Genomic DNA, 16,923 nt, shown 5'->3' on the forward strand with positions numbered 1-16,923 from the left:
ATACACCTATGTATTCTGAAAAGCAAACTGAATAAAATCTTAACTCCTGATATCATAGGTACTAATCTATACAACCGGAAAGAACAATAACATTTTTTCCTATCTGAAAATTAGTACTGTGTATGTGTGAAGAGGGCAAGAGCTTTTGGGTGTGTTTTGACAGTTTACGCTGTAATTGTGCAATGAAATCTACAGACTTGACTGAAACTGTGAAACTGTGAGTTCTAGTCTGCCTTGGACGTGAAAGCCAGCGAGGTGATCTTGGGTCTGTCACACTTTCTTACCCCAACTCATCTCACAGAATTGTTGCTGTCGGGAAAATAAAAGGAAGTATGTTGGATATATAGTCTGCTTTCAGTTATTTGTAAGAATATTAAAGTTGGGATATAAATAAATATAAAAGAAACAGATGTGGAGAGTGCCAATCAGCCAAGGTATTATTTTTAAAAGAAAGGAACTGATTCTTCTTCTTTTTTTAAAGACACACTTTCTTGGCTAACAGTTTGCAGAATTTGAACAATCCTTACTTCCTACAGAGAGATAATATTTTATTTTTTGCTTTACATGTACCTTTTTTAATTTATAATGTACCTGACAAAAGAAAATGATGCTGTCAAGATCACCTTTTAAAAGTTTTTAAACTGGTAAGTCAATTTATTTTATTATAGCACAGAAATTTAGACAACAAATATGAATAAAAGATGTTCAGATCCTGCTAAAAGCATGATAGAAGATAAAACTTGACGGGAAATGTTTTCAAAAACAACAACCTGCCATGCTTTTTAAATGTATACATCTTTGGCTACTATAGATGTTATCTGCATATGTGGGACTGATTGGGGTAGATTGTAAGGGCGACTCCGAAATATAATGTTATCATATTTTATCTATATCTTAAATTTGTATTTTATTACTATTTTAACTTAAGTTGTATTTTAATTCCATTTTAAATTGTATTTTATCAAATTCCATTTTGGATTGCTTTTATCAAGTTTTGGTGACAGTTTGTTGCTGGAACTTTGTACTTTGATATGGCCCAAGGGCTACTCAATAAAGTTGTTGTTGTTACTATAGATGTTTGCATTTCAGAAGTTTGGGTGAAATATAACTAACTGCCTATGCACAGTAGTACTTCTCTGGTCTGTGTTTTCTGGACAACTAACAAAGATCAGTTCTATATAACAGGTATTTAAGTTACTGAAATTTGAGGAAAAAAACCAACATTAATTTACACTGACATCGCCTAAACTCTGCTGAAAATGTTATCTAGCCTGGTAACGAAATGTTCAGAAACAAACTCACAAGCACGGGGAATGAATCTTCACACTCATTAATTTATCCATATGAAAAATATTCTTCTGTAATGTTGTAAAATTTGAGTCTGTTCATGAATTTATAATAGAAATATCTATATATTGGATAATAACCTGCTTACAGTGACTTATATGAGAATGTTATGCTCTGAGATAATACTAGTTTCTATGTGGAAAGAAGAATGGTTTTCTTAGGTTTGATGCAAATGTTTTCCAAGATGCTGTTGGAGTACAACTCTTAGAGTTTCCAGCCTTGTAATGTATACATGTGTGAATATATACACATATAAGGGGATGTTTTTCATAGTTTCAGAGAAATGAAAATTAAATTATTACTAGTCTGTCAAACTGCCTATGGGTAGCTGAAGACAGTTTTATTTATTATTTATTTATTTATTTAGATTTATATACCGCCCTTTCCCGAAGGACTCAGGACGGTTTACAGGGCATTTAAAAGAAAATCAATAAAACGTTAAAACAAATTTAAAAAGATTAAATAAAACCCTGAGAAAAATAAAAAAACCCAGTTAAAATTAAAATTAAAAAATTCTTAGCCTGGGCCAGAGAGCTCGAAGAGCCAGGTCTTCAGGTCCCGGTGGAATGAACAGAGGTCGGGGGCAGTCCTAAGCTCCGCAGGCAGCTGGTTCCACAGGGCAGGCGCACCCACTGAGAAGGCCCTACCCCTGGGTGTTACCCGCCGGCAATCTTTAACCGGCGGCACCCTGAGAAAACCCTCCCTGTGGGAGCGCACTGGACGAAGGGAGCTTGATGCTGGCAGCAGGTGTTCCCTCAAATATCCCTCAAATATTATGCTATCTTCCAGGCTTTTTTGTAAGTGTAATGAAGTGTAATTTAATTTAACTTAATTTAATTTAATAAATAAATAAATAGGAACCCAAAGATACATTTATTAATACCATCTTTATAAGGATGCCATTAAGACTCACAAAGAAGTAGTTCAGTGTTTTGTTTGAAACTTTTTCTAGAAAAGACGAATTATGAGAAGCCACAAAAATAATATGGAATAATTTCATCAGCTCATTTTTGGTAAATGATGGTTTTCTGATTGCCTTCTATTTTGCAATGATAATCATAGTCTGTTAATAGATGAGCCTTGCCCACTGGATCCATTTTGTGCTTATCCCTGCAACATGTTCCAAAAATCCAATTTGTCTACCAGCCCAAAATTATTGCCTACTTTTGCACAGATAAATGCTATTTGTTACACCAAGAAGACTTCTGCTGGCTTAAGTTTACCTTTATGCATTTGGTATATATAAGCATACTAAATAACACTGCCTAGTTTCCCATAGGAATATATGAAATGATTTGTATCGAAGAAATTAAAGGACAATGATGCTTATAGAAAATATTTGATGAGGTTAAATGTCCCCCTGCCCCCGTGATCCAGCCAGCAATAATTTAGCCATATCTGGTTAGCTGCATCTTCAGATTCTTTGTAATACAAAGATTCTTTTTCAATTTAGGCAGTGGTTGAGAATGTGAGTTCTAAATCGAAAACTCACAGGGGCCCCAACTAGAATAGGTGCAGCTCCTGCTGAACTGCAAAACCTGGATGACTCAAATTGTATATTCAGTGGTGAGCTACACTGGGAGTCTTCATTCAACTGTATCTGAAAGACCTCAGTCTCCACCTTTAAACTATAAAATCATTGAATCATCTTCAGGACTAATTTCTTGTGGCGTTTACTACTTAGGAGTTTAAAAATGCTTTCACCACTTGGGCTTTGAACATGCTTCTAATTTGGGTGGGAACCTTTACTATTTTTCTTCTTATTCTTGCTTCCTTACTTGCTTTTGCCTTTCAAAACCTTTTTCCAATGTAAGTGATAGCCAGGGATATCATTTTAGGGCAGCTTCATACTACCATTCTTTTCAGTCCCCAAACTTTTAAAAGCAAATTGAAGGTGATCCATGAAAAAGAAAAGAAGTAGTATCCAGGTTCTTCCTTCTTATGGCTAGAGAGATGGTGGAAACTGGCAACACTCTCACCAATTTACCTGCATTCCCTTTGTTTAGGTTACTAAGTGGAAGTAGCACAGTTGGGAATCTGGCCGACAGTAGTCCAGAGATGCAGATTCAAAGGACAAATCATGGGTCCATAAGTGGCACCTGCTTGAACATTAAACCAAATGTATCTTTTCATCAAGACTTATGGAGCAACTGTGAAGGAAACTAATCAGTTCCAGGAAAAATGTGCTCATATGTGCTTCAAATTATATTTTGCTCTTCAAACCAGATCTCTTCATAGCATTCCACCTTAGCATTACCCTTAACAGAGTTATATGACTACTGACCACTCAAGGTATACACCAGATTTTCTGGGACATATTGGCTAGTGGTTTTCCAGATGTCCTTTAGGAAGACTGTTAAAGTGGTCTTGTTTAGTAGAGGCTTTTATCTGGCATGGTTCCAATAGACTGAGAAGCCAGCAAACATTTGTATAGGACAGAGGTAGGCAACCTTGGCTCATTTATGACTCGTGGACTTCAGCTCCCAGGAATTCTGGGAGCTGAAGTCCATGAGTCATAAAAGAGCCAAGGTTGCCTACCCCTGGTATAGGATGTACTGTTGAGTTGCTTACTTATTGTTCATTGGGATCTTATGGTGGGTTTTCACTGTGGACCACTGGAAGTCATTTTTTGATATACAGCATAGAAACATAATAAAGAAAAACATTATCAGCTACATTGCAGACTTTCAACTACATTGCAGCTGAACTAGAATTACACTGACTCATTTTCCCAGTAATGCTCAGAGTATCCTGGAGCTGCTTTCTGACTGGCAAATAATCAAAGTATAGAAGTGTCCTGGCCAAAGCCTGGGTCTTCCTCCCCACACCATTTTTGACCACTCACCCAGTAATAATGTACCTGCAGTCCTACTAATAAATGTCTTACTTGAGAAGGCACCTTGCAAGGACAGCGACTCAGATGAGTTCAATCCCATAGACAATAATAATCCTTCTAGCAAAGGATAGTTTTGCCTCTGCCATCCCTCTCCATTCAGTACTCCACTCAGATCACACTGCTTGATGGGAGGGCAGCTCCTGACCTATCTTTGGAAATGGGAGGAAAAACATGGGGTGGTATTCCAGCTCAGCAACTCTTGAACACAGCAAAGGTGAGTCTCTTTTAGTCCTCACAGGCAGCCCTAGTAGGAAATGGGTTAATGAAGCATGCTTTTCTCTAAATTTGCTTTTAACAAATTTGCCTATATACTCCTTAGATACATAATTTTACTAAGTTAAATAAATAAGGGAAATAGGTAGGGAAATAAAAGAATAGGAATTGAAATGTATTGATTACTTTGCATCATTATTCTAACAATACAGAAACTATAAAAATGTAATCATGGCCAATAATACTTAATATACTCTGTATTGTTGGGTAAATAGTGGTTTAAGTAAATGTATTTTCATTAGCATTTAGATTTCTTTTTGTTATTTCAGTAATTTTGTGGAAATGGAAGTGTCAGAACAATTGTCCTGAAATTGTCCCCCCCCCCCACACACACACTCTCTCAATAATTTCTAATTAAAAATACCCTGAAATGGACTGTTCAGCCTTACTCAGCCTTTTGCCCTTATCATTACTGAAAATGTCAAATCATTCCTATATCTTCTCCCCACTTGACCAGCTGCAGTAAACAGGCAAAACAGCAATAGTGTACTGAATTACCTTTATGACAAGAATTTGGACACTTGATTCTTGGAAACTTAGCATGACGAGAAGGGGAATTCCAGCTGCAGCTGTTTTTCTGGCCCTTCACACTTGCTGCTAGATGTAAACAGGCTTAGTGGGCCTCAGCTGGCTCCCAGTTGCTATGGAATGGGTTGTTTCCACCACAAATTCAGAGCAGGAGGCATTCTAGTTATTTGGAACACGTTGAGATTTTCAAGGACTTCCAGCAGCCAGAAAGGAATGAAACAAGCTGACATCCGTCCCTTCCTCTTATGCATTGCTGTTGTTTATTATTCCTTATACTCTTGAAGCATCTTGTTCCCAAATATTTCCTGCAATAGCAGGAAAATTAATTCAGCAGCTCTTAACGTTGGTTCTAGCTTCCCAGAATGCACATGGTAGTGAGGTCTACAGGCGCAGCTTTCCAGCACTGTTAGCTGAAAGCTACGGCAATGAAGAAATCTTGTGGGTGTCATATTTTGTCCTATTTCTTGGTAGCTACAACTGGCAGAGCTCCTCTGCGTTTGGCAAAAGGAAAGGAAGGAAGGAAGGAAGGAAGGAAGGAAGGAAGGAAGGAAGGAAGGAAGGAAGGAAGGAAGGAAGGGAGGGAGGGAGGGAGGAAGGAAGGGAGGAGAAGCACTTCCTTTTCTTCAAGTCTCATTTTCCTGTGACTCTGTCATGATTCAGACCTTGCAGTGCTCCTTCTCTTTGTTTCTTAATTTGTGGTTCAATTGCACAGAAGAATTACTCAGAATCTGATAGGTGGGATGACTTTGCCCACATATAGAGCAACTAGATCACATGCTAAAATGTAGGCAATTAAATTCTGGTGGCCTGATGAAATTGCAGAATAGTTCTCTTCATATTCTATTAAATACAAAATCTGGAGATCTTTACATGATGTTTCCACAATTAAACTCAGGTTTAAATTGCTTTTCTTGGTCTATTATTATTACTATTATTATTATGGTTGGTTGCAATTAGCTAGATATTTAGACTGGATTTGGTATGTTTCTACACCTATCAAAGTCCTTCTCAAGGATATGGGATAGGTAAATGTTTAATATTATTAAAGATATCATTGTGAGATGTAAGCTGTTCCAAGTGAAGCTCCCTTTTGCAATTGAGTGACTGTGATTTTGTCAATGCTGATCGTGTGCCGGATGGCTTGAAATTGCATCCAAGGCCTCTATTACTATTACTACTTTCTTTTGCCATGTCTTTCTACTTCTGTTTGTAGATTTTTATATTTTATTATTTTTCTCCTGTTCTTTTTTTTCCCTATTCTGCTGTCTTTAGCTGCTGCCATGTCCAATAGCCAGAGTTTTCTTTTGTCTTTCTTATCGGCAATTGTTAAGTTTCGGGTGTTACGTGGTAGGTGTTGCTCTATTTGAACTCTAAAGTTCCAAAACACTTTAGCTTCTTTGTTTTCTATTACTTTGTCTATTTTGTGCTCTTGCAGAAAAATGATATTTCTTGCCACAAATGAATCATTGTTGCTACTTTGTTATGCTGCTGCTTGTAGTCTGTGTGACGTTTTGCAGCATCTATCCAGGTGATTCACTGTTTCTTCAGCTTCTTTGCAAAGGTGGCACTTGCTGTCTGTTTCTGTCTTCTCAGATCTGGCTTTGTATGCATTTGTTCTTAGAGTTTGTGCAACCACAATTACCTCTCTGTCTCTTTCTTCAACTTTCCTGCTTTTAGCCATTGCCAGCTCTTAATATCTGTTGTGCATACATTTTTCTTTATGTACCAGCCATGTAATGCTTTGCATTGCCAGGTCTTTTTTCTGTTCTTCATTTATTTATTATTTATTTATTTATTTATTTTATTATTTTGTCAAAGTACAACATGTGTACATTGAGATTAGCTGAGCCTCCCCCCGTGCTCTCTCCCCCCAACACACAGTGACAACAAACCCTCCATCCTACCACACCATGTGAACCAACTTCACCACACACCGGCCTCCCAAGTCAATTCTGCATAAGTTCACAGAGATTATGTCCCATTTAAAAGCCTAACAGCCCACGGATAAAAGCTCTTTTTCAGCCTGTTGGTACGGCTGGCTGTATTCCTACATCTCCTACTGGATGGTAGGAGAGTAAAAGAGATACCGTCTTACTTATAGGCCAGTTTGATTTCTTTAGCTCAGTAAACCTTCATAGTACACAAGTTCAGTGGATTTTCTTCCATGTCCTTCAGATATTCTTTCACTGCTCTTTTTTCTTCATCATCACTCTGTTCTACTTGCAACTTTATCATACAATAATACGTGCAATTATTATTATTATTATTATTATTGTTGTTGTTATTGTTATTGTTATTGTTATTATTGTTATTGTTATTATTATTGAATCCCTAAAGACTCTGAGCATAGTACAATTGTACTATTAATGTAGAGATATTTCTGAATGTCCTCAGTTCCCCTAATTCTGTTTTAAAGCTCTGTTCTCTCTCCAACATCAGATGATGTTGTTCTCTTTCATTGCTCAGGGAACATGTACATACAAGCCTTTGTGACTGTTTTCTTCAATTAACTCCTGCCACGGGAATATGTCCTTCTTGCAAATCTAAGAGTAATAAAAATTCCATTGGAAAAGTGGTAGGTGAGTAACACTGAAGCACAAATATGCTTTATGAAAGTACATGATTGTGATAAGTTTCTTTTCATAAATTTATATTCTTTTATTAATTAATTTATATTCTTGCCATTAATTAAGGTGATAATAACAAATAAAAATAACTATTCTAATATGTGAAGGAAAAATGCAGAATTATTAGTTATTTTCATCAAAAACTCTATCAAGGCAAAAAGGATTGTGGAAATTCTGATTCTTCAGAATTCTAAATCAGATAAGATGGAAAAGAAACTGGTCTGATTGATCTCAGTACTAATCATCAACTTGCTTCTGTTTTGTAGAATGAAAATTGTAGTGTTGTTGTACAAAATGCAGTGGTGTAGCGTGGGGGTGCAGGGGGGGCCGGCCACACCTGGGGGGGCGTATCTGGGCGCACTCGTACTCGCAGCTCTCTGCCCCTGCCTGGCTCACTCACTCTCTCTCACTGCAGTGCTGGCTGTGCGAATCCGATCCGAGCCGCCGGGTCGCCGCCCACTGTGGAGGGGGGGTGCCAGGTGTGCGGTGCGGAGAGAGAGCGAGGGACTATCTGGGGGAGGGACAGTGCAGCGGCTGCCCAGCGGGTTAGGGGGCGCAAATTACTTGCCTTGCCCCGGGTACTGACAACCCACGCTACGCCACTGACAAAATGGGAACCCTGATATTATTATAAAGTTTCACCTCACAATAAAAACTCAAGATAAATAAATGGGGAGTCAGAAAATAGTGTATGTAGTTCAAGGAAACCCACCACTCCCAGCACTGCTTCTATTGGAATCCATTGGAAGCTGGGGAAAACAAATTTTCATTCTGATTCACATTCTTCTCAGCTACTTTCCAAACACATTTCAGCCATAAGGCTATATGAGCTACTCCTTTAATAGTAGAAGGATTTAATAAATTGAAATGGACTCTTTTCAGATATTTTATGTAAATTTAATGTAAAAATATGAAAATCAGTGATTAATATGCAGTGAAATCTGATTTGACTTCTTGTAAAATGAATTCAATTCTTGGGATCCAAGATTTTGGAAAGTGAACTTCATATGGATATACTTGCCATTAGTGTATTTACATTAGTGTAAAACATATTACAGATCAATTAGCATATGCAGAGTTTTCGTTATTTTGTTGTATCTCCAAAAATACAGCTGTTTTCAATTGGTACAGTGGGTTAGTCAGGTTCTAGCAGATGCAAATCTTCAGTGAGTCAATTTTTCATCCCAAATAGGGTAGCATTTATGTAGATGCTTATCTTTCTTATCTTTCTCTAGTGAAAATTCAGTGTGTTTTCTTATATATGGAAATCAATATAGCATGATTATTATATGTTTCCAAAATTTTTAAAAGCTTTGTATTGTCTACTTTTAATAGTAAACAACTTTGTGTTTTTCAGTAACAGGGAACAAGATGGATAATCTAATAAATGAAACAAATGAAGTAATGACCACCACTGAATACGATTATAGTGGTATGGTAACACCATGCCAAGCAAAGGCTGCTGAAAAGTTTGGTTCCAGTGTCCTGCCAACTCTTTATTCTCTGGTATTCATCTTTGGTCTTTTGGGTAACATGCTAGTTGTACTAATTCTAATCAAATATAAGAAATTCAAGAGTATGACTGATATATACCTATTAAATTTAGCCATCTCTGATTTGCTTTTCATTTTCTCAATCCCACTTCGGATTCATTATGTGGTAGATGAGTGGGTATTTGGAGATGCAATGTGCAAAATTATTTCTGGAATCTATTTTTTAAGTTTCTACAGTGGAAGCTTTTTCATAATCCTCTTGACTATTGATCGGTATTTAGCAATAGTCTATGCAGTGTTTGCATTAAAAGCCAGAACAGTATTCTATGGCATCATCACAAGCATTATCACCTGGGGCCTGGCAATTCTAGCCTGTTCACCAGGAATAGTCTTTCATGAGATACAAACAGAAAATGAAACGATAAAATGCTCTTTTCATTTTCCTCCTGAAACTCACTCTGAATGGAATAAGTTCTTTACACTGGAACTGAACTTCTTAGGCTTGATTTTTCCAATGATTGTTATGACTTTCTGCTATGCATGCATCATAAACACTTTGCTGAGATGCAGAAATGAGAAGAAGAACAAAGCAGTCAGACTTATTTTTATCATAATGATTGTTTACTTCCTTTTCTGGGCCCCATACAATATTGTTCTTCTGATCCAGTTGTTCCAAACTGCTTTATCCCTTGATAACTGCACCTCGTTAAGTAGTATTGGTATAGCAATTCAAGTGACTGAAACACTTGCAATAGCTCATTGCTGTATCAATCCTGTGATCTATGCTTTTGCTGGTGAGAAATTTAGAAAATACACTATTACCTTTTTCCGAAAACATGGTGGTCACCATCTCTCAAAATACTGTGTCTTTCTCTATCGAGAACCTCTGGAACGGGCCAGTTCCACATACTCTCATTCTACTGGAGAGCAAGACATATCAGCAGTCCTGTAAAGCATTTTCTTTAGGAAAAAACTGGAGTGATTTTTATTCGTGTATTTTTACGAATAATAATTTTTTACGAATAATTTTTACAGGTAGTCCTCAACTTAGGACCAGAATTAAGCCTAAAATTTCTATTGCTGAGTGAGACATTTGTTGAGTTTTGCCTCATTCAACAACCTTCCTTGCCACAGTTAACTAAATCACTGCAGTTGTTAAGTTAGTAACACAGTTGTTAAGTGAATCTGGCTTCCTCATTGATTTTGCTTGCAAAAGGGGATGACCCCAGGACACTGCAACTGTCATAAATATGTGTCAGTTGCCAAGCATCTGAATTTTGTTCATGTGACCATGGGGAGGCTACAATGGTCATAAGTGTGAAAAAGTCATAGGTCACTTTTTTCACTACCATTGTAACTTTGAATGGTCACTCAATGAACTGTTGTAAGTCAAGGACTACCTGTATTGGATTTAAGAAACCCTTCTGAAAGAGTCAATATAGGGCATGATGAAAAGCATGGATAAAGATTTGTCTTGCTACGTCAATTCACAAACCATGCCATATATCAATGTACATATAATTTCAGTGGAATAATTAAAAATAAAATAAGGCATTTTGCAATAAGGGAAAAGAGCCTTTCTTGGGCAAAGCATATAGTAGTTGATTGCATTTGAGTTAACTTTCAAGCATATTTTGCAGCAGGACATAAGTTTACTAATTCTAACACAATATGAATGACTATATAGATTAGTTCAGTGACATTTAATATGCTTAGTTCCTTGTAAAAGCAAGAACTTTCTCTTCTCTAAGTTTATTGGGGCTGCAATTCTGTCCATACTTTTCTGGGGGAGAAAGAGCTACAAGTTAGAAATTCAATTATACAAGGTGCTTTTGTGTTGATTTAAAATCATTAAATATTGCTTGCTCAAATTCTGGGTTCTTGAATTTTTTTATTTCATAGGTTCATGGACCATAAATGGGATAGTGGGGTAGCTCATTCCACTATAACATGACATAAAAGAGTTACCCCATCCAATGGGAAAAACAATGCAACTTTATAAGACTATTTCAAGGAGCCAGGGAAGACTCTAAGTGGAATTAGGGTTCTCCAAAATACTTATAAGGTTTCAGTCAAAATGCAGATTGTAGTGTATGAATTAAATACTTGCTCTTTTAAGAATGGCTTCAACTATCATTTATCCAACAATTATTTCTGGAATTATCTTTGGCCTGAGATACATCAATAATAGACTCACATTTGTAATACTATGTACAATTCTGGTCAGAGACACATCCAACATACAAAAGGTATATTTCACAGCTGCAAAAAAGCACAATTAGTGAAGAAAAATAGCAACATTTGGATCTTTTCAGCTTAGAAAGAAATAAAATGTACAAAAAAATACCAAATGGAAAATGTGGATAATTGTTCTTCCTTACAGTACCTAGACTTTGGCTCGATCCTTAAACTAAATAGATATAAACATGTAACCCAATTTGCAGTTAAATTAGTATTGACAGCCAACAATTTCATTTTTTTTCCATTTTTCCTGCAATCAGTCGTGAGAAGAATTTATACATTTATATAACTGTTAGAAATATTGTATAGGAAATCATATGTTAACTAACCCAGGTTCCAACAAAATTACTTTGAAATTCTTTAAACACACAGTAAACATAAAAAATAACTTAACACAATGTAAATATAATTATAACACTTGTAGTTCAAATGAAGAGACTCAATCCACATCACTTGATTTAATCACCCCCTTGGCCAGGGGTCAACACACCAAGATCCCTCAAGTGTCACCCTAGAACTAGCACATACACACATACACATCCCTCAAGACCCACACCAATGACAAACTCCCCTATAAAACAGCACTTTTGTACCTCATTTTCTCCGTAGCTACCGCCACAGGGAAACCTCTTTGATTTGGAAATAAATAAATCTCCTTTACCTACAGCTGCTGGATTTCATTTTCATTTGTTCTTGTGGAATCCCACCTCAAGCTGGAACCCCAATTTATTCTTCTGACAGTCATAAGGGTGAATTCTCACATCACAGGGTCTGCTAACATTTCAAATTCTATGCTTGGGAACATAACCATATTTTGAAGCCTTCTGAAAAAACAGCAGGGTTGGAGCCAATCTAATTTTGAGTGGTACAATATTCTGTACTGTATGGCAGAGGCAGCAATTGAAAAGGCCCACTCCTCAAATCCTTGATCAAAGAGACCTACAATATGGCTCCTGAATCCAATAGGACTGGTAGAAACAATGAGGGAGAAGCAGTTTTGCAAATAATCTGGCCCTATGCCATGAAGGGTTTCAGATATAACTTGAATTGCCCCCAGAAGCATAGAAGCAACCAATGCAGCTTGTGGAGCAGTGATACGACATGCATTCCAACGAACATTCATAACTGCTTGTGCCATTGCATTCTGCACCAGCTACAGCTTTTGGGTGCTCTTCATGGGCAGCACAATATAAAGCAATAATCCATTTGGAAGGTGCCTAACACGTGAGTGGGGACTGGCTTCCCTACCCAGATTGCTACAATTTCCAGACAGTGAGACAGAACTTCCATTGCATCCCTTCATAGGCCAGGACCAGAGATACAAAGCAGAGTATCATCATCATAGTGATGATACCTCACCCCATACTGGCAAATGACCTTCAGTAGATGTTAAATAAAAGTGGGGAGGGTCCCCTTCAGTCCTGAAACCCCAGGTCTTTGGGCTGGATATCTGCCCCCAATCAATACTAAAAAAAAGTCCTGGAGGAAGAAGCAATGTAACAATGTGCCTCCAACTCCCAACTCCTGAAGCCAATTGAGAAGGATATTATAACTGATGGTCTCAAAAGTTGCTGAGAAGTCAAGAAGAGCAAGAGCGGACATACTATTCTGTTCCTGCCATAGGGTATCTGTAGTAAACAGAGAGAATGGTTTTGAAGGACAAGAGGAAGAACCACTATCAAGACAACAGTTGAAGAGCACCCTCGACCAAGAAAGGAACTTGAGAAAATGTCTCAGACAAGCCCTTCGCTAATTCACATAAAAATAAATATAGAAATGAGAAAGCACATTCAGATTTTCCACATTATCGTCCCAAGTGCCTAGAAATTTCCTGAGCGGACATTCTTGAACTATATATATTATAGTTTGTTCTGGTGCACCTTAGTTGCATTGCAGGCTCTTAGCCAGCCACACTTAAAGAGCTTTGTCTTAGTTCTAGCAAGGCCTGTCCTGATTATATTAAGCTGGCTCCATGTTTGGCAGTCAACCGCTTTCCTGGAAGTGCTTTTGTTGGATCTATGTGATTTTTTTTTGGTTGTGGTTATTAAAAATCATCTATCCTATATAACTTATATATCCAGTCTGGTCAGCATTTTACCTGCTCTGTTAACACAAAACATTGCCTGAAGTGCACCATCATGGAAGTAATCTATATTTCATACCCTATGGCATGGGTTTCTTAATCCGGACTACCTTGCAGGGTTGATAGTATTGTAAGCATACTCGAGGCAGTTCTGGACTGTAACCCAATTCTGAAATCAGATTAGAAGTTGTTCAAATAATTTATATTCTCCAGAGTTCTTTGAAGCTGCAGGGTGACCACTTTCTCAACCTCCTCCTCCTCCTCCTCCTCCTCCTCCTCCTCCTCCTCCTCCAGTTCTGAGTAGTGTAGTTTTTTGCAAGGTCAGAATATTTAGGTCTAATAAAGAGAAGCAAACACTTCAACTCCCCATTACATTGCGTTCAAAGAATAAAAGACATGGCAATACATGAGGATGAAATCATGGTCTCATTTGATGTCATGGGCATAGACCTGGAATTAGCCAAAGAATCTATGATAACATTACTCTAAAGCACACCCTTAACCCAATACACAAAACACTCAGGATTTTATTAACCTCTGCCTAACTGCATACATTCAGTTTGATAAACTTATCAACAAATCAAAGATATGGGATCACCACTTTTAGGACTCAAAGGAATTCAATTCACTAGGGAAGAAGAAAACAACAATCTACTACTTTTCCTGGATATCCTGATCAGCAGAGACTATGATGGCAAAGTAGAAACACAAATGTACCAAAAAAAATCACCCACACCAATCAAGTGCTCCATTACCAAAGTAATAATCCAACCTCCCACTGGAGAAGTTGTGTAAGAACTTTATTTAGACAAGCATACACACACTGCACCAACCATATTAAAATCATATGACCAGGGGGACACAGTGGCAGAGCAACTATAGGGACTGGCAGTAATTCCCTTTCAGCGCTATTGAAACAACTGGTCATTAAATGAGGACTATCTGTATTTTAAACTAAATTTATGGATGTAGAGGCATTACTTTTTATTCAACCCCATATAACTTTGTTTGCAAATTGAATTATTATGTTACGTTATGTAAACAAAATGCATCCACAACACTTTTTGAAAATATCCTTTCTTACCAATAATTCTTAAAGGCTTTTTGACCCATTTTATTATGACTACTGTAATAGCACCACTGCTCCATCAGCTGCAGTGGTAGATACATTTAAAAGCATTAGAAACTGAACATGGCTTGATTCTAGCAAGCATTGTCACTATGTTGTGGTGACACAGTGGTTAGAATGCAGTACTGCAAGCTAACTCACTGCTCATTTGACTCTCACTGGGCTCAAGGTTGACTCAGCCTTCCATCCTTCTGAGGGCAGTAAAAATGAGGACCCAGATTGTTGGGGTTAATACATTGATCCTGTAAATGGCTTAGAGAGGGTTGTAAAGCACCATGAAGCAGTATATACTGTATTTTTCGGACCATAAGACGCACTTTTCCCCTCCCAAAAGTGGGTGGAAAAACGAGGTGCGTCTTATGGTCCGAAGGTAAGCGAAAACACTTGTCTCCCGTTCAGTCAGCGCAGTCCATCAACTCCATTGGAGAGACGTGATTGAATGAAGACATGGAATTCTCCGCTCCGCCCCTGTAATAGGTCGGCAGGGGAGGAAATACGGACGTGCCTGCCATGCCTTCTGACTGCCTCCCCCTCCCTGCGCGCGCACATTTTCTTTCTTTTACCTCGCTGCTAAAGAAAGTTTTTGCTAAACTAAACCTCATAGGCAAAGCCGTGAGGAGTTGTCCCTGCAGGTTTCTCTGCGAAGTTTATTGGAAGTGATTTCCCATTTGCAAGATAATACTGCTAATTGTTTGAAATTGCTTCGGCAACTTAGAAAACCTATTCAGGGAAAACAAACTACCAGTACCTACCTTTCTTTCTTTTTTTCTCTCTTTCTTCCTCCCTCCCTCCCTCCTTTCTTCCTTCCTTCCTTCTCTTCCTTCCTTCCTTCTCTCTTTCTTCCTTCCTTCTCCCTTCCTTCCTTCCTTCCTTCCTTCCTTCTTTCTTTCTCTCTCTCTCTTCCTTGCTCCCTCCCTCCTCCCTCCTTCCTTCCTTCCTTCCTTCCTTCCTTCCTTCCTTCCTTCCTTCCTTCCTTCCTTCCTTCCTTCCTTCTCTCTCTCTCCTTTCTTTTTCTTTCTTTCTCTCTCTCTCTCTCTCTCTCTCTCTCTCTCTTTCTTTCTTTCTCTCTCTCTTCCTTCCTTCCTCCCTCCCTCCCTCCTTCCTTCCTTCCTTCTCTCTCTCTCTCCCCTCCTTCCTTCCTAGTATACCGGTATTATTTGGTTCAGAATATTTTTTTTTCTTGTTTTCCTGCTCTAAAAACTGGGTGCGTCTTATGGTCAGGTGCGTCTTATGGTCTGAAAAATATGGTAATTCTAAGTGCTATTGCTATTGCTATGTTGTTCCTCCTTTCTCATTCTTAGTTCAGCTATTTTGGTTTTTTGTTTTTGTTTTTTGCCTGCATGGAATAGTTAAAACCAGTGCTTTTTTTGTAAACAAACAAACAAACAAAAAGGTGCCGGAACTCTTACACGTCATACAACCAGCCTTGCCTATCCTACAAGGTTCCATTCAAAAACATGCTGGAACTCCGTTCTGGGCATTCTATGACAAAAAAAAGCCCTGGTTAAAACATTATTTTACAACAACTGCTTTGATTTTTAAATATATTTTCTAAGACCCAAGTTATTTCAAGTAACCTCCCCTACCCAGTGGTGGAATTCAGCCACATCGCACCACTTCGGCAGAACTGGTAGCTAATTTTTTGTTGCCCAGGCCCAGAATGGACTTCCAGAAATGGCATCCACACAGAGAACCGGTTGTTCACATATTTGAATCCCATCACTGCCCCTACCCACAATATAGATGCTAATTTAATATCTTAATTTCTTATCAGTTGGTAAAGAAACAAACCACATCCTATTGAACATTTTTTTAATTCGGCAGTTTTAATTCAGCATTATTTCAGCTCCAAATGTGCTTTTATATACTAAAATTGAACAATGTGTAATGAAACAGCACACCAAACCAGTGCCAACTGCAAAAATTCAAATCCAGTTTCAAAGTTTTCCAATAAAATTGTTAAATCACGGGGCCATCGGAAATAAGAGAAGACAGCCAGCTTGGTGTGTAGCAACCTTTATTTCGTTGTCAGGCTTCGCTGGGGAAAGGGATTTGACTGGCTTGCTCTTATACCTGCCCAGGTGAATGCCATCCAATGGATTCAAACCTGGGCTTCCCACCAGTGCAGGTAGCCAATCATTTTAAACCCTGGCTTCCCGCCAGGTCTGGCTATAGCCCGGAGCTGTCAAACCTGTTTGAACCAGGCTTTCCCACCAAATGTGGTTATAGCCTGGAGCTGTCCAGCTCCGCGCCTCCTTCTGTGCTGACAGTTTGTGTATGCTAGAAGCTGCATACACTACACCCCT

The 16,923-nt window shown here is 38.2% G+C and overlaps 1 protein-coding gene across 5 annotated transcripts; it reads left to right on the forward strand.

Annotated features, from left to right (window-relative positions):
- Positions 1 to 242: 242 nt before the first annotated feature.
- On the forward strand, positions 243 to 11,035 carry LOC310650402 (C-C chemokine receptor type 5-like). Of its 5 annotated transcripts, XM_083379369.1 has the most exons (4): positions 243 to 434; positions 602 to 644; positions 7,511 to 7,623; positions 9,029 to 11,035. In XM_083379369.1, exon 4 carries the CDS (start codon positions 9,043 to 9,045, stop codon positions 10,114 to 10,116), a length of 1,074 nt encoding a protein of 357 aa, XP_083235495.1. In that variant the 5' UTR covers positions 243 to 434; positions 602 to 644; positions 7,511 to 7,623; positions 9,029 to 9,042; the 3' UTR covers positions 10,117 to 11,035. The 5 variants fall into 5 exon arrangements, with proteins under 5 accessions (XP_083235495.1, XP_083235494.1, XP_083235493.1 ...); XM_083379368.1 differs by having other exon boundaries at positions 243 to 644; positions 7,484 to 7,623; XM_083379367.1 differs by having other exon boundaries at positions 243 to 644.
- Positions 11,036 to 16,923: the final 5,888 nt, after the last annotated feature.

Source organism: Vipera ursinii (genome assembly GCF_947247035.1).
Source record: "Vipera ursinii genome assembly, chromosome: Z".
NCBI classification, from domain to species: domain Eukaryota; kingdom Metazoa; phylum Chordata; class Lepidosauria; order Squamata; family Viperidae; genus Vipera; species Vipera ursinii.

What these genes read in the sequence shown, in the direction of transcription:
- LOC310650402 (XM_083379368.1), top strand. Translation starts at nt 9,043, where the DNA reads ATGGATAATCTAATAAATGAAACAAATGAAGTAATGACCACCACTGAA.